Raw genomic sequence first — 18,339 nt, 5'->3', positions numbered from 1 at the left:
TGACCATAAACACATTCAGATTTTCCCCAAAAACTCATTTGCTCCTACGATACTAAGGGTTTTTTTTTCAGATTTTCTGAGGTGCAGAATTTTAAAGCATTCACACTTGTACGCCTGGCAGAAAGGCTGCATCTTGAGATGTGTCAGACTTATATAAATGCTTATTTTTGCTTGTGACATTTCGTACTCTGAAAGAACCCATAGGTGTTTTTCCATAATTGGTGACCCATTCAGTGTTATGGGCTATACCTGGTCTAGACATATCCATCCTCTGTATTTCTGGGCACCAGCAGGATATTTAAAGTAGCTCTAAATCCAGAATGCTAGTTACTTTATTTGAAATAGTTTGCACTTGGCTAGCTCTATGACAAATGTAGAACACAAAATTCTGTTAAAATATGAGGACATAAGGCCATTTACATGTATATACTTTTTATTTTTTTTATTTGTTAAGGTGTTGTGTTGCATACAACTTTGCACACTGCAAAATGGATTGTGACTGATGTGCAAGCTAAGAGCTATTGAATGTACAATCTGGCATTAAATGAGAAAGTGTTATAGGGGCTGATGCAGAGTAGTCTGCCTGCCAGTTTTTGTTGTAAAGAATAATTAACTCCCATTTTGTACTAATTCTGCATCAGCTCTATAGTCTCAGGTTTGTGTTGTTAATAAATATTGAATATTTACACTCTTATTTGGTAACACAAAAAGGGGGTCAATTCTACTTTGTTTACGGGCGAGGAGATAGAAGTCGGCCATATCCTTCTGACTCGTCAGCACACGTCTGGCAAGGCTGCAGACCATTCTCGTCACAGGCAGGGCAACGCAAAGCACGGTAAGACTCTTTAAACCGATTGGCTAACATGGAAAACTTGCTCCCATGACATAAAGAACAAGGTGCACATCTCAAGCCTTTGCACTGTGAACATTGATGAATCTCGTCTTCCTGGAATACACAAAACATAACAATCTATAAATACAAGCATCCTGCTAGTTTAATATTTAGTGGTAGTTGTGTTGTTTGAATCAAATCAGTGTTTTTACTCATTAACAGTACATTCATTTTCAGTCACCTTTTGAATATCTGATCATTGTAAGAACTGATTTGACTTTATTTCCCTTGCTCTGATCATTAGAACATAAGCATGAACATATCTGTTCCATACTTGTTAAATTGTAAAATTTCCTCTCCGGTCAAGTGGAAGGGGGCATGGTGCCACAAATCAAGTCAATTTGACCCTATTTCGTGCAGCGGGATCTGGGAGAAAGGCCTGCTCTCCCGGGTCTCATGGACATTCTGGGAGAGTAGGCAAGTATGGTCTATACTGTTATGCTTTATAGATTATAAATAATAATACATTATTTTGTGAAAATAAGTGAAACTGGGTGACAGCAAGGGTCACAGTAAAATTGCTGCTTTTCTTTTCTATTACTGATAAACTGATTATTTTCATTACATTCATAACCTGTCCTACTAGATTGCCTGCATATACATGTGCACTGAAAGGTCAAAAAGTAGAGTTCTAGCCTATACTGCGGTTAAGAAAATTACTCTCAATTTTAGGGAGAGATGGTGGCTCCTACCTCTGGAGCACTAGCAAGCTTGACTCTAGAAACATGTTAAGTAATGGCCTTTATTGGATTCCCAGAATACATTGCATAATAAATTCTATTAGTTTCAGAAAATGTGAAAAAATGCTTTAGGTCATAGAAAATCATGTTAGATAATCAGTGGGAGCAGACTCGCTCCATAGTGAGACTTCTCCTCCACCTGCTAATCGATTGCTATGGACGCCTCTCAAGAGCCAATTAACCTACCAGTATGTTTTTGGAGTGTGGGAGGAAACCGGACGCAAACACGGTGAGAACATACAAACTCCACACAGATAAGGCCATGGTTGGGAATCAAACTCAGGACCCCAGCAGTGCTGTGAGGCAGAAGTACTAACCAGTGAGCCACCATGCTGCCATAACCTTGACATTGAGCAGGCTGATCTACCTGATATATGGGCTACTTTGGGTCTTAACTACTAAAATAAAGTTATCTTGTTTATTTCAATTATTATGTTATATAGCAATATTACAGAGTAGAAAAAAAATGTTTATAAATATATATATAGAGAGTACAGAAATATTTATTTGTATACTGTATTCACTTTTATTTTAGCTGTAGTCTGCTGTAACCCATTTATTTACCTGTCATTTTAGCAAGGCTTTGAAACATAGTTGGATAGATTTGTAGCTGTGTGTCTGGTACACAAAGATTGCTTTTACCTGAGAAGTGAATATTACTAAGGACATATATAGCATGATATAAGGGGAACACTAATCACCATACCACAGGGAGACTTTTTTTTTTATCTGATCCTGCTACTAAATCAGTGGTGTTGTCATGGTTCATGAGGTCAGGGAGAGATTGTTTATTTGCTAAGGGCTTATATAGGATTGTAAATCATTATTTCTGTCCCTCTTCTCACAAACATGGATAAAGACATCATTCCAGTAAACACACTAGGAAAGAAGTTAATGCTCAATGATAGCTTAAGTAAATTTACAACTGTGGTGTCAGGAACAAGGTAACACAGTTTCAATTACAATCTAAATGTTATTTGAAGACACAGGGACTGATGCTGAGTTGGGTGTATATCCGTTTCCTTAGCGCAAAATGCACAAATTTTTGCTGTCCATTTGTATGAAAACATGTCCTACTACATTCATATGCTGATTTGGATGCATCTTACACTTGAAACTACTTACACTTAGAGAGGCAGAATAGGGGAGGGACGGGATGGACAAGCGTAGCCAGTGTGAAGGTGTTTTCAAATAGGGCTATCAGATTTAACTAAACATTAATAAACATAAATATTTTTTTTTAAAAAGGTTAAAATTGTAACTTAGAAGAGAAGCATATAGGTCACCTGGGTATTCTGTTGTTGAACCTGATGACTCTCGTAGTCTTCCATAGGTCTATAACATAAATCCCTCTCAGCCACTCGTCGTCCTTCTCTTGGTGACCATTTTGGGTTTTCTGACACTTCTTTCTTGATAACTGGAGTTCTTATGATCTTTAAATTACTGGTACAGATTATGATCTTGCCGAAGTCTATTACATCAGAAGTCTATAATATAATTATGATAAAGATAAACAAATGTTAACAGAAGCTTATTGGAATCCTAGTGCAATCCTTGTATCTATCCTATGCGCAAAAGTCTGCCATGCATCTCAGGTCTAGTCTAAGTGCCGAATACTAGTGATGATGGCTGTGTATGCATGCTATGACGTGTTTGCAATCAGAAGCAACTGGAAAAAATTATTTTATATACAATAGACATTAATAACATCCTAATAAATATATTTCATGGAAAAAGAAAAAACACTTTTTTTTTTTTTTTTTATCAATACCTACATTATTAACAGGTGTCATTAATGAAATAGTTGTTTTTTTCATGTGACTTGGTATTCCACATATGTATTGGACATATCCTGCAGTGTCTTGTCTTGTACAGCAGAGTAGAGCAGAGCAGACCTACACCCATATTCATCACCACATGTATCTTCAGATCCGCTCCTTGTTGAATTCAGGCATATGTATACTTGATTTCCGTGCATTTCAAAACTAATGCACATTGCGCAATGTAATGTAAAAAATAATTAATAAGAACATTACTGATGCATTTCTTTGCCAATATGTGATTTTATCATAGGAATTGGTCTCTCAGAATGTGAACTCCATATGGTAGAAGGATGTGTATATTTAGAGATTACAGAAAAAGAGTAGATCCAGCGCTCAAATATCCGTACACAATATAAATGTATTCAACTGATACTATGATAATATAAAAATAAACTTTTTAATAGAAAAGATCAAAATGAACATTATATCACAATACCATAGGACCAAATTAAATTAATTTGTAACTTTCTCAATGGGGAGAAAGTCCCAAGGGTGATGAAACGTGTTTGGGTACCACCCTCTTCCACTATCATGATGGGATTCCCCGACAGGAAGTGATGTGTGTGTTCCGCAGTAGAATGCATGCTGACTCTCTTCACCTTACATTGCATAAGGAGCATCTCCTCCTACACACACTTCTATCAAGAAGCCAGCCAACGCTTACACTCACTATTTTGAGATATTTTCTGTTCCCTTGGGATGTGACTGTTATTTAGTACTGTACAATTGGATCTACATACCTACCTTCTATCCACTGCTGTTTTGTTAGATTTGGGACTTACACCAAATTATATATTGCTCACTTATTTTAGAGGACTTGTTTTTTATTTTATTTTGATGGTACTAGTTATATTTAACTATTTTAATTTGGTCCTATGGTTTTGTGATATAATATAAATTTTTAACTTTTCTTAAAAAAGTTTATAAGTTTTATATTATCATAGTATCAGTTGAATAAATTTATATTGTGTACAGATTTTTGAGCGCTGGATCTACTCTTTTTTTCTGCAATTACCCTTTGACAGGTCTGGGCAACCTGTATAATACTTAGCAGCTTATCCGTGCCTCCAATTGATTTATTGTACGCACTAATTGTTGTTTGTGAATAATTAGAGATTAAAATAAATTTAATTCTCTTATATTTATCTACGTTGGTACTCTGACACAAACTCATTGTGATACATGAACTTAGCAAAGTCTGGTTTTGAAGGTGTAGGAAGGAGGCGGGCATGGGGAACTCAAGACCGTCATCTAGGCTGCCTGGGTTAATTGGGGCCAAACCTGGCCTAAAGTCAGTACTTCCTGGAGGATGGCCCAGCCCCCAGAACCGGTCAACTATGAGCTGCACTCCTGTCTCCTATCCTCTCCACCCTGCTTTCCTCTCCAGGCATCCCCTACTCTGTACAGATGGCTCGACAGCTTTCAAGAATTGGTAAGTGTCTTGTGGGGTGGAGGGGTTAATGTTACGTGTGTGGGATATTAATATTATGTGGGGCTTGTAAGGAGACATGAGTTCAATTCCCAACCATGGCCTTATCTGTGCGGAGTTTGTATGTTCTTCTCGTGTTTACGTGGTTTTCCTCCGGGTACTCCGGTTTCCTCCCACACTCAAAAAACAACAACATTCTGGTATGTTAATTGGCTGTTAACAAATTGACCCTAGTCTGTGTGAGTGTGTTATGGAATTTAGAATGTAAGCTCCAATGGGGCAGGGACTGATGTGAGTGAGTTCTCTCTTCAGCACTGCGGAATTAGTGGCGCTATATAAATAAATGGTGATGATATGTGGAGCTGGTGGAGTCATTACTATATGTAGGGGTGAGTTAATAATGCTATGTGGTAGCTGGTGGGAAGTATCAATGGTATGTATAAATGTGGCTATTAATATATTGTTGAACCTTTCAATGAGGTATGAGATCTCTATTAAATATAGGGGCTATTCAATTAATGTCAGGGCTTATGAACTTGAAATTGGAGGGAAGTAAGACTTTAAATTTAAAATTGAACGTTATTAATTTACTGTTTGGGTTTGTTCTGAGGGAAGGCCAATTTATTAAATGTGGTTGTCAGGACTGTTTGGGGGAAGGAGCTGTTTATTAAACTTAAAATGTATTTAATGTTGGGGGAAGAAGGCATAATTATTAATTATGTTTGCTATTGATTTAATATCAGGGCTGGTTGGGAGGATGGAGGCCTAGAATGTTCACTCATTGCTCGACTTTCCAGGAATTGGGTAGTGTCAATCCTTTTTCCAAACAGGGCCCCAACAGGGCCACAGGTTCTGGATAAGCAGCAACTAAGCTTAAGACACCTGCAGTAGCAGGTAGTCAAAACTGCAGGGAGAAGTAGGACAAGGGAACAGTGTCTTTTAGATGCTGGTGAGACAGTTCAGATTATCATGAACTGTCCCACGTGTCTTTTGTTCAGAGGTATGTCCCACTTCACATTGTCCTACTCATGGAGGGGGAGCTGCGTGCATCCAGTCTAACCCTGCTACTAGATGGAGTAGGAGCAAATTAGAGTCAGATTATGCAATCCAATATTATAAAACCTGCGGCTCACCAGTTTGTAACAGTACGGAGACTGAATAGGAGTCCAGTGGCAAGAAGGCAGGCCACAAGAGGATTCTATCATAAAGAATGGCTAATAGTAGCCGGGTTCGGTACACAGTAATACAATAAGCAAAGAGTTCAGGCAGAGGTGTAGTTGAGGATAATCCGAGGTCGGTACACAAGTAGTGGATAACTGGAGGCAGAATGCAGCAACAGGGACAAAGCCAATATACAGTTAGTATCCAAGATTGGTTTGTTTCTCTCTGAGGCTTCGGTATCGGTACCATCGAATGAGCGAGAAAGGGCATCCGCTTTGACATTTTTTGAGCCTGGGCAGAAGGTAAAATTGATATTGAAGCGTGAAAAGAAGATGGCCCATCTGGCTTGACAAGGGTTTAGACAATGTGCAGACCGTAGATAAAGTAAATTCTTATGATCGGTGTATACTGTTACCAGAAACTGAGCACCCTCAAGTAAATTTCTCCACTCAGAGAGAGCCAATTTGATTGCCAAGAGCTCCTTATCACCGATTCCATAATTCTTCTCTGCAGGAAGAAACCGGCAAGAAAAGAATCCACAAGGATGATATTTGCCACCTGAATCTTTCTGGGATAGTACCGCTCCGACCCCTATGGAGGATGCGTCCACCTCTATAAAAAAAGGGCCGTTGACAGTCTAGTTGAAGAAGAATGGGAGCTGTGGAGAATAAGGTCTTGAGATCCTTAAAGGCTTGCACTGCTTCAGGAGTCCAAATTTTAGGACTGGCGGATTTACAAGTGAGGGCTGTAATGGGAGCTACCAATGAAGAATAACTCTTAATAAACTGTCGATAATAATTAGAGAACCCTAGAAATCGCTGAGTAGCTTTAAGGCCTGATGGTTGTGGCCAATCCAGGTTGGCTTTAAGCTTGGATGGGTCCATTTGAAGGCCAGTCTTGGATATAATATATCCTAGGAAGGGAAGGCTCTCTTGTTCGAACACACATTTTTCGAGTTTGCAAAATAATTGATATCTCCGAAGCCTGCTCAATACTTCTCTTACATGTCTGCGATGAGATGCGAGATCTGGGGAAAATATAAGGATGTCATCTAAGTAGATAACTACAAATTGATAGAGTAAATCTTGGAAGATCTCATTCATAAAGTTTTGGAAAACAGCAGGAGCATTACACAGCCCAAAAGGCATTACCAAGTATTCAAAGTGTCCATCCCGTGTATTAAAAGCTGTTTTCCACTCATCCCCTTCCTTTATTCTAATTAGGTTGTATGCACCTCTTAGGTCCAACTTAGAAAAAATAGAGGCCCCCTTTATTTGATCAAAGAGCTCAGAGATCAAAGGTAGGGGATATCTGTTCTTTACCGTGATAGAATTGATAGCACGGTAATCATTACAAGGGCGAAGGCCCCCATCCTTTTTCTTTACAAAGAAGAGGCCTGCCCCTGCTGGAGATGATGATTTTCGTATGAATCCTCTCTTCAGATTTTCTTGAATGTATTCAGATAGTGCATTGGTCTCAGGAACAGACAAGGGAAAAATGCGTCCACGGGGAATAGGTTTACCAGGTTGAAGATTAATAGCACAGTCCCAACTCCTATGAGGTGGAAGTTTAGTAGCTTCCTGTTCACAGAAGACATCTGAAAAACTTTGGTAATGAATTGGCAATAATTGGGGGTTGCCCAGTTGAGCACTAATCTTGGAAAAAACAGGGGTTACCTTAGTCAAACAACTGCTGTGGCAAGCCAAACTCCAGTAAAGAATCTCACTGGAATGCCAGTCTATTCCAGGAGAGTGACGACGAAGCCATGGCAGGCCTAGGATCAAGGAATTAATGGCCTTAGGAATTACTAAAAAAGAGATGGTCTCAACATGTAGTACTCCAACTCTGAAAGTTAAAGGTATGGTTCTGAATAGAATATGTCCTCCAGAAATGGTACCTCCGTCAATGGCGGTCAGGGAGATGGGCCTCTCTAAGGGCTGGGTAGGAATACCTAGTTGAGAGATTGTTGTTGAAGAAATGAAATTGCTTGCTGCCCCGGAATCCAATAATGCAGAAACAGGGTGGACCTTGGAACCTACCACTACTTTACAGGGAATAATAAGACAATCTTTGCTGTTGAAAAAAGAGAGGATTTGAACAGAGGGACCTAGCGAAACCTCCCTACTAAACGTTAGGTTCTGTCGTTTCCCGGTCGCTTAGGACAGGTACCCAAAAGATGACTCCCCTCGCCACAGTACAAGCACAACCGGTTCCTGAACCTTCTCTCTCTCTCCTCAGCTGAGAGGCGGGTTCTTCCAAGCTGCATGGGTTCTTTCGGAGGCTGAACAGGGGTCTGGAAACTAAGAGCAAGACAAAAGGGGCCACGTCGGGATTGTTCTTTTTCTAAAGATCGCTCCTTGAAGCGAAGGTCAATTTTAATGCATAGGGAGATTAAGTCATCCAAAGAAGTAGGGAGTTCTTGGGAAGTCAATTCGTCTTTAATTCGGTCTGTAAGACCTTGCCAAAAAGCAGCTGTTAAAGCTTCGTTATTCCATCGGAGCTCTGAGGCCATTGTTCTAAACTGCACAGCATATTGACCTACAGAAAGGCTTCCTTGCCGGAGACGAAGAATACTGGTAGCTGCGTTAGCGACTCGACCTGGCTCATCAAAAACCTTCTTGAAGGTAGAAAGGAAATTGGAGTAATTATGTAATAAGGGATAAGGGATCTCTCTCCCAGAGTGGGGATGCCCAGGCTAGGGCCTGACCAGACAAGAGGGATATTATATATGCTACTTTTGCCTTTTCAGAAGGAAAGTTTCCAGGAAGAAGCTCAAATTGTATAGCACATTGGTTTAAAAATCCACTACATAACTTAGGTTCCCCATCAAACTTAGGTGGGTTAGGAATATGCAAAGATGAGGCTGCACCTGCAGGTAAAGGAGCAACTGGAGGAGCCTGAACGGGGGCTGATGCCATACCTGATGCCGCTAAAGTTGTCTGCAAGGCATCCATTCGGGCTGATAGTCCTTGTAAAAATTTTATTAACTGATCCTGATTGGCCTCCTGTTTTTCTACTCTTCCTAACAGGTGTTGGAGCAAATCCCTAGGGGAGGGGTCTCCTGAAGTATCCATATTTTTGGTCAGAGCAAACTGTAACAATTATGTAGCGTGTACAACAATGTAGCAATTTAGGTATTAAATATGGAGTACTTGCCTTACTCTAGATCAGCGCTGGCCGGCCGGTGGTGCGGAGTCTAACCAACCCCCTGGTGTTCACCAAGAACCGCCGCAAGGCGGGGTGGGCCTTGTTGCGGAGGATCGCAGGTCACGGTCCACTGGTCTGCCTCTAGAGGTAAGGATGTAGAAGGTAGCCCACGATAACACTGGAACTGGAAGGTAGTATCAGGATAGCTGAGGTCTGGTACATTTGGAGTGGAGATAATACGTTGTCAGCAAACCTGGGTCTGGTACACTGGAGTGGAGATAATACGTTGTCAGCAAACCTGGGTCTGGTACACGTGGAGTGGAGATATATACGAAGTCAGGAAGCCTGGGTCTGGTACGCTTGGAGTGGAGATATATACGTAGTCAGCAAGCCTGGATCTGGTACACTTGGAGTGGAGATAATACGTTGTCAGCAAGCCTGGGTCTGGTACACAGGAGTGGAGAGAATGTCTGAAAAGTCTGCAAGGAACTGGTACACGGAGAGACACACGAGAAGCACCTAGTCAGGGAACATAGGAAGTTGCTCTGACGCTGCCCAGGCGTCAGAGCAGGTCTTAAGTAGGATTGCAAGTTTGAATTCCCCGCCCCGACTGTCACGTGACAGCGCCGCCACGACCCGGAAGAGAGAGAGGATCGCGGCGCTGGCGCAAGGACAGGTGAGTTGTAACAATGGGACTTGCTGGAAGCAACTTTACCACGCCGGTATTGAGTGAGTCTGGCTTCATTCTTTTAGAACTGCATGTACTTTTTCCATGTATTCTGCATTTCATTGGTGGGATGTTTCATCCTATTTGGACTCTCAGTTTACAGCACGAGTGTAATAGCAACCTTGGTCCTCACTAAGCGAAGTCCATATCCTCTTGTGGGGATCCCGCCCTGGGGAAGTCTGGTGGGGGTATTAGACTCTGCACCAGTGTATTTGGTTGTGCCAAACCTGCTTACTAGCTATTGTCATCTGTGTGTGTGTGTACGCCGTACTCCACTACATTTGCTGTCTATCTTTGTTCTACAGGGTCATTGCAATATACTATATTGTATACATTTGTATACATTGTATACATTTGTGTATTGCACAATATGCGCTGTGCAGGGAGTGCTAACACATCCATGTACAGTACCCCAGTACATGCTATGCATTGCCAAGGCAGTGCCTACAAACTCTGTAAGAATGGTAATAGTGCACAGGCCGTGTTACTTTCGCGAGTAACACTGCCAATTGATTTCCCCCCTTGGCAGGCGCAGGCTGGCACGTTTAAGCCCGGGGGGTGCACAGGCGGCCGCATCGCGTGACACGCGATGTGGCCGCATAATTGATGACGCGGACGCATTGCGTGTCACGTGATGCGGCCGCATGTGCGCTGACGCGGCCGCATCAAGGCCGCATCACATGTCACGTGATGCGGCCGAAGAAAATAAATAAGAAATATTGTATCAGAGAGGGGGGGCCCGGCCCTTACAGCGGTTGGACTGAGCCTTGGTTGGACTGAGCCTTGGAATCACAGCAATAAAGATTATATTTACTAAACTGTGTGTTTGAAAAACTGGAGATGTTGCCTATAGCAACCAATCAGATTCTAGCTGTCATTTTGTAGAATGTACTAAATGACTGAGAACTAGAATCTGATTGGTTGCTATAGGCAGCATCTCCACTTTTTCAAACCCGCAGTTTAGTAAATATACCCCAAGACGTTGAAAGTTGTAGTTCAGAGATATATATCTCTTTTTCTGTCAATAATTTGTCAAGAATTGAATACTATTGATTACAAAGTTGGGCATTTTCTAATATTGTGTGTGTCAATGGCAGAGCAAACCAGCATTGTTCAATGATGAAAATAATTTTTTGCCAGACATGTCAAATCAAGCAGCCAACAGTAACAGTGGGTTGTAGGATAGGAAAATATATAGAGAACTCTCATGCACTAGAAAAACACTAATATATATAACACTCTGAGAAAAGTAATCAGAGGAAAAAAAAGCTATCAAACAAAAGTATGTGCCAGTCAATTTGCAAGGTAACACGATTCCTTTCATCATTGGGCATTCATCTAGTGTGGTGGCAGCTAAAACAGGATATTGTCATTTGATCTATTTTGCAGTGACCCTGCAGTATACAGCTTTACTTTTGTCATCATAGATTAATCAATTGAACAGGTGAATCTCAGTGCTGACACTGATGAGGATGAAAAGCAAATTAAGGAAGTTGTCCACTCTAAGCCTGATTGATACTCTTTAGTCCAAAATCCATAATCTTTTATTTTGTGGGAACCAAAACAAACTAAGCACTATGGCCACAAAAGTGACATTATCTGTTGCTGAAGTGTCTGGTTTGTTAAACTATGCAAATCCTGTTTAATCTACAACATGAGCATAGGTGGCAGGACTCAAAGACTATGCCATCTTATTGTACTACTACTACTAATAATAATAATAATTATTGTAATCTGCCCAATCTTGCCTGCTCCAGCTCTGTACAGGTTGCCCAATCCACCACTCTTATAATCCACCACTCAAAGACGTGAAAGCAAAATTCAGTGATGTTTTACTTACCGTGATACCTGGGAATGTACGAAGGCTCATTTCATATGAGGCTCTGACGGGACTTTGCATGTAATTGAATTCCCCCCCTGACTCTTTGTACTAGTGTGTGCCTGCCTAAAGCAGAGTGACAAGAGAGCAGGTAACCCTCTACCTAGTGGTGTGTGCCCTTCAAGGATACCTCAGGGATTGGCTTAAGGTATTTCTAATCTTAAATTTTCACTTCCATATTATGTTAAAATGTTATAGTGTGATTGTTTACTTATTTATTAAAGAGTTATAACTATGTTGGTGAACCTTTTGCTTAAAATAAACTTCATATTCTTTATTCAGATATTTGCTGAGTGAGAATGCTTACCTACTTAATAAGTATTGGAACCTAGGGAATAACCCTGTAGTTCTGGCTGAGGGGAGTCATGTCCAGTGGTCTTCACTGATCTTCACTGGTAAACGTTGGGATAGATGCCCCCTCTGAGCCTAAACCCTCTCCATAATCCAAAATCTTTAATCATTTATTTAGTCATAGCCCAAACAAAGAAAGCACTTCAGCCAAAAAATAATATTTCCTGACACATAAGTGCCTGCTTTGTGAAACTATGTGCATATCCTGTTTAACCTACAACATAAGGGTGATTGAGAGAGTCCATGGACAATTCCTTCTCCTCTTACTGTTGAGAAATGCTGGCTTTTCATGCCTTAATCTGCCTTCCTACTACTTATCTGAAGATGTTCAGATAAGTAAAGTCCAATGCCATTTTATTGTTAAGAAATGCTGGTCTGCTGTATCTGTTAGTAAACTGTCATCCTACTACCTAGCTGAGGCTGCTGTCTTACTCTGTTTCAATTATGTCAAAAGCCATCTTCTTGCACTATTAAGAAATGTTTGGCTTTGACTTCCATCATATCTGTCACTGCTCTGTCACTATGTTTCATTCATTTGTATCCGTCATCTAGTTTTACTAATAGTAAATGTAATTTGCCATTGACTATATATCTAGGGCTGTTCTGACAGTCTGTTTCATCTAAGTCCAGTGCCATTTTTGAGTAACAGAAAGGGTACTAGATATTGAGATTTGGTCTAAAATATAAGGAAAAATCACAAGTCATTGGAAGTAATTGAGAGCACAAGCTTGTTTTCCATTTACCTGTTACAAAAATCCATTGCTAACATTTTCAGCCAGCCAGCTCACTGCATCTCATAATAGTGCTAATTGTAAAATGGTCATTATAAAACAGAATGTATATGAATATCTAAATGACATAAATGCTAAAGTAGGAACAAAAAACAGCTCCTAATTACATAATTTTACGGTTGTTTTTTTTTTACCATTTTTCATATAATTTACATTTTGGGTGAAATTCAAAATCAAAACAGCTGGCTAGTTAGGCTGCAATGATGATTTTAGAAACAAAGCCAACACACGGGTTGGTTCACTCATCTCTAATGTAAGTAATAAGAGAGAAAATGTTTTGTAAAAGAGCTGGGCTTCACTGTAAAGCTGTGTTTGTCAACTTTAGTCCGCACGTCTTTCCCACTTGGCCTCCCAATAGGTGAATTAATCATCATTAATGATTATCTGTTTCCACTGTGGGACATTCTGAAAACATTGAATTTAAATAGGATGAAGCATTCTTCTTGGTTTTTCAGTTATATCTTTATATCATGAGGAAGAGATGACTATTTATGTCGGTAGTAGTCACTTTCTAAAATGACATTAAAAATCTGATGGTTACATGCCCAACCAGAAATAAATATACACTGACCTTAAAAATGACAGCTAACATATCTGATAGAGTTAATAGAAATTCTGAACACAAGAAATAGCGAGACGCCGTTTTGACGTCACTTTGAAGTGCGACTGTTTTATTTGCGCTTTTAAAGCGGCAATGCCGGGTCCTGGCACATAACTAATCTAACCTAAGGGTTAGGAACAAAGCATTCCCGCTTTAAAAGCGCAATTAGGACAATCACACTTCTAAGTGACGTCAAAACAACTTCAAGGTATATCTTCTGTTCGGAATTTCTATTAACTCTGTCAGATACGTTAGCTGTAATTTTTAAGGTCAGTGTATAATTATATCTGGTCTGGCATGTAACCATCGGATTTTTAATGTCGCTTTAGTAAGTGTCAGGGTTATCATTATTGCCTATACGTACCCAACCCATTTATGTTGCCAAAAGCTGGATACAGTTGTACCCAATATCGAAAGCAAGGTCATGTAAATAAACCAATATGCTTAATGATATAAAAATATGTCTAAAAGCACAGAAAACCGTTATGTGTCAGGAAAGTGGGAGGTGGGCACCTTTAGGAAACCGCGCTGTAAAGCATCACAATACATCTGGTCAGGAATGAGTACATGTCCTAATAATACCCTTAAGTCATTATGTAACCAGCCAAGTCTTTAACTGATATGCCTGGTAAAATATAAATGTAGTAGTTCTCCTCTTTCGCACAGGAGTAATGTAACACTAAGCTTTGTTGATATTGTCACTCTTTTATTTTCAATATTGATTAACTGCTAGGTACCTATTTTTATTCTGTATGGTGGATTTGATTCTTAACACCTTTTGTTCCATATCCATTCATAGCTGCTAAGTATCTTTTCTATTTTTCTTTTTCCAGCTCTCAAATAACAGCAGTATCAATTATTTTATATGCCATTATCTATGTATGTATGTATGTGCATATGAATATATGCTCACATGCATCCATACATATATACATACATATTTGGCTGTATTCTGTGTAAGCTATTCATTAAAAATAACTATTTAAATGCTATAATCATCTCAATCGGTAATGTCATTTTGTCTAAAAATTGTGTATAAATGTTGGTATATATGGTAGCGTCATGGGATCAAGTCTACTTCTATGACATTCAGCGATTTTATAAGAGCATCGTCACAGTGATATAGAGTCTTTATTGATACAATTTTTTGCAACACCATAGCCCATTCTAAAGGATTCTTTTCCATATGCCTTCAAGAGGCCACGTTCCCTATAGATGGAATCCTCTTTTACCATGCAGATTTTTTTTAATGTCTATGTTAGATCTATGTGCAGGCAAATAGAGTGAGTGAATGTACAGAACGATAAACAAACATAAATATCTAAGTATACAAACTGCAATAACTCAAAGGGGGGTATTCAATTGACGGCGTGATCGCTCAGGGAGCTGCGAGCTGAAATCCAGTGAGTAAATTACCATATTAACGGTTTTTACGCGCAGATTACCGTATTAACGGTAATGTTTTTCGAGCGCTCGATTTTCGGCGATCACGCCGTCAATTGAATACCCCCCATAGAGCTTATGTGCCAGAAGCTATTTAATTGATTTTCCACTGTGTGTGGCACACAATCGAGAACAACGCAAAGTGACCCAAGATATGTTTAAGAAGTGAGATTTTCCAAGTTTGATCCTTTTGATCACCTGTTACTTAAAACTATTGTATTGTCAGGTTTCTGGACAGATTGATCATAATTTAGAGATTGTTTTTCTTCTGTATGTTTATAAATCAATGGTAAGAATGTGCAAGATTTAGATTGTTGGCTTAATGGTTAGCAATTCTTCCTTACAGCACTGGGGTCATGAGTTCAATTCCCAATCATGGCCTTATCTGTGTGGAGTTTGTATGTTCTTTCTGAGTTTACGTGGCCTTCTTGACACTAGGGGGTTGCTGCCTGTCTTGCTGGTACTAGTGCAGACAGAGCTGGATTAAGGAAGGCACATTCCCCAGGTTCCCCTCTGTTAGGGGACCCCCATGACCAGGTACTCTCAAGGGGTGCCAGTGGGAGGACAGTGTGGTACTTGGTGGTTGTCCCCTTCATTTGGCCTCGGATCTTATGATCTGTTCCTTCCTCCCTTCCCCTGTGTGTGGCCTTTTCCTATCCCCATAAGAGACAGATAGGATGCACACCACATGACAGGTGCCATCTTATGAGTGCAGAGCTACAAGAGAGACAGACAGAAAAGTCTGCCTCTCCGACACAGCGCTGATTGAACATGGTAAGTGTGAGGGAAGGGTATCTTAATATAATGCTTGAAAGGAAGGGGATCTTTATATAATGTGTGAAGGGAGAATGGGGTCTCTAAATATAATGTGGAAGAGAAAGGAGTGTGGGTCTTATTATAATGTGTGAAGGAAGTGGGGGGGTGTCTTAAATTAATGTAGGTGGGGGGAGGCTATTAATTTTATTTAATTGGTACTATTATTTGTGGGGTGATGGTGGGGCTATTTAATTTAATGGTGAGGCCTATTAATTTACAGTAGGATGATGGGACCTTTAAATTAATGCTGGGGTGGTTTGGGGTCCATTAATTAAATGTGGTGCTGAGTTTGGAGAAATTTAGTCTATTTATTAAATGTGAATATGAATTATTTAATGCCGGGATGGTTGTGGGAATTACTTATATTTATTAAACAGAAATGCTATTAATTTATTGCAGGGGCTGTTTGGAGGGAGGAAAATAGATTTATCAAATGTGAATACTATTATTTTATTGTTGGGGCTGGAGAGAGGCCTAATTTTTAAATATGGGTACTATTTATTTAATGCCGGGGCTAGTTGGAGTTTTCTAAATGCAACAACATTCCAGGATCCAGACAAGCAGCAACTGATCTAAAGACACCAGAAGCCACAGTTGGTGACAGTGACAAGAACAGATAGGAGAGAGCAGGACAGTCTGCCAACTGCCCTGAATCTGGTGAGGCAGTCCTGAATTTGGGTGACTGTCACGCTAAATCTGGAATTGGTCAGACTGGAAGTATAGTTGGGAGATATGTCCCACTTCATATTGTACTGCTTGTGAAGGCAAAGCTGCGTGCACCTAACAGTAGTACACACAGTGTCTGTGTATTTGTCTAAAAATTGTCTAAAATAATAACCATATTAAACCATAGGGTCCGTCCCCCCGTCCCCCCCCACTGTGTCTTAAGTGCCCCCAGGCCCCCCCAGAGCCTTAACACAACTCCTAATGCAGGTGGATTTGGCAGATAGAAATAGCAGGCCTTTCCTTGGTGGTCTAGGGGAGAGGTTTGTCCCGGGCGGCTTACAGATAACTGTCAGATCCTACACACTGAACTGTTTACTGATGGTCTGGGGCTTTAGAAAACTTGCTTGCTGTAGTTTAGAAGTGCCAGCTGGCTTCCTACAACCTAGACATAGTCTGGGAACATAATGATATGGTCTATGTCGCAGAATTGCAAGAGGACAGATCAGCTCATTGCTTTATTATGTGTGGCTACTTACCAAGGGAGTTAGTGACAGCAGATTCACTAATTTGATTTAAAAGTGAATTGATGCTATTCTTACAATGAATGATATTTGTAGCTTTAATAGGTAAATACCAAATCTTGGATAATTAGTGCAGTGAATTAATCTCGTAATATGTTGGTTATATGGTTATAATTTTATTCAGTGTTTACCTTTGAGAAAAATATGTGCTGGGAGTAACTGAACCTTTTTTTATGCCATAACTGCTTAGAATTTAGGCTTTGTAAATGTGTTGAAAGCATAGTGACGCTGTATTTGTAATATAGTGTATCTTGGCCAGTTATAGTGTAGAGAGCAGTTTACTGTTTTTTCTCTGCATTTATGCTGTCAAACAAATTAAAGAAAAATAAAATAGAAATTACAACTGGTTGGTGTAGGTACACTTTCTAAAGCATTGCTGTAAGTGGAACACTTTAAAAAAAACCACAAACATGAAGCATGAATGGCAGTGAAAAGAACCAAACAATTAGATATTTTGCTGTGTTCAGTTGTATTATTTGTAAATTGTAACATACTTCTAAATGGCTGCTGTCAGTTACATCTTTCCCATATGTTTGCCTTAAACTGTATTTTAAAATTATTTTTTGCTTAGCTATGTGTGATTCATTAGACTTTTTTAACAGGAAGAACACAAGTATGGATATATATGTTTTGCATGTACCAATTAGATACATTACTTACACTCTTGTCTATTCCACGACAGTCGGGGAAGAGTTGGTCTCCAGCTAACCTGTAAGAGGTGCCATCCCTGAAGACACTTATTCTCTTAGCTGTCAGACGAGCTGTTGGATAGAACTGTGGATGAGCTTCTCCTGGGCTGAAGTAATGTTCAGAGGTCTCAAAACTGTCATGTAGAAAACTATGCGGATACTCTTCATCTGGGGACTCCAGTTCATGGCCATCCTCAAAGACTTGTTTTAAGACTCGGCCACTGTATGCAGATGAGATTTTGAATCTCACTTTCCGGGGTTTGTCCTCATATCTTTGGCTTAACTTTCTTTGAAGTTCCTCCATAGAAAAGTTGTTGTGTGTGTCTGGATTCCTTTAATTCTTAAGTATATATGTGTATCTGTATCTGTCGATGCAGCTTCCCTGTACTTTGTCCACATTTGTTTCTGCAAGTGATAAATTATTCACATGAGGCTTAAGATCTTCTCATGTAACCTCAGAACCAACACCACCTTATTAAGTATTAATAAATACTCATGAAAGGGGTAATCGTATATATGTGGTGATGAATACAGCACCTTTACCTCCGCTTCCTTTAGGTGAGTCAGTTTACAAACACAACAAAATCAACAGGACAGATATGA

At 39.9% G+C, this 18,339-nt stretch overlaps 1 protein-coding gene across 1 annotated transcript; it reads right to left on the bottom strand.

Moving 5' to 3' along the window:
* Nucleotides 1–730: 730 nt before the first annotated feature.
* GRXCR2 (glutaredoxin and cysteine rich domain containing 2) lies at nucleotides 731–18,040 on the bottom strand. The gene is made up of 3 exons (XM_075205999.1): nucleotides 17,708–18,040; nucleotides 2,919–3,119; nucleotides 731–946 (listed from the first exon to the last, which is right to left on the bottom strand). The coding sequence occupies exons 1-3, from the start codon at nucleotides 18,038–18,040 to the stop codon at nucleotides 731–733; spliced, it is 750 nt and encodes a 249-aa protein (XP_075062100.1).
* Between the last annotated feature and the right edge of the window lie 299 nt (nucleotides 18,041–18,339).

The sequence above is a fragment of the Mixophyes fleayi genome, chromosome 4, assembly GCF_038048845.1.
Source record: "Mixophyes fleayi isolate aMixFle1 chromosome 4, aMixFle1.hap1, whole genome shotgun sequence".
NCBI lineage: Eukaryota > Metazoa > Chordata > Amphibia > Anura > Limnodynastidae > Mixophyes > Mixophyes fleayi.
The sequence above is the reverse complement of the archived record's forward strand: the minus strand, read 5'-3'. Positions and strand labels throughout refer to the sequence as shown.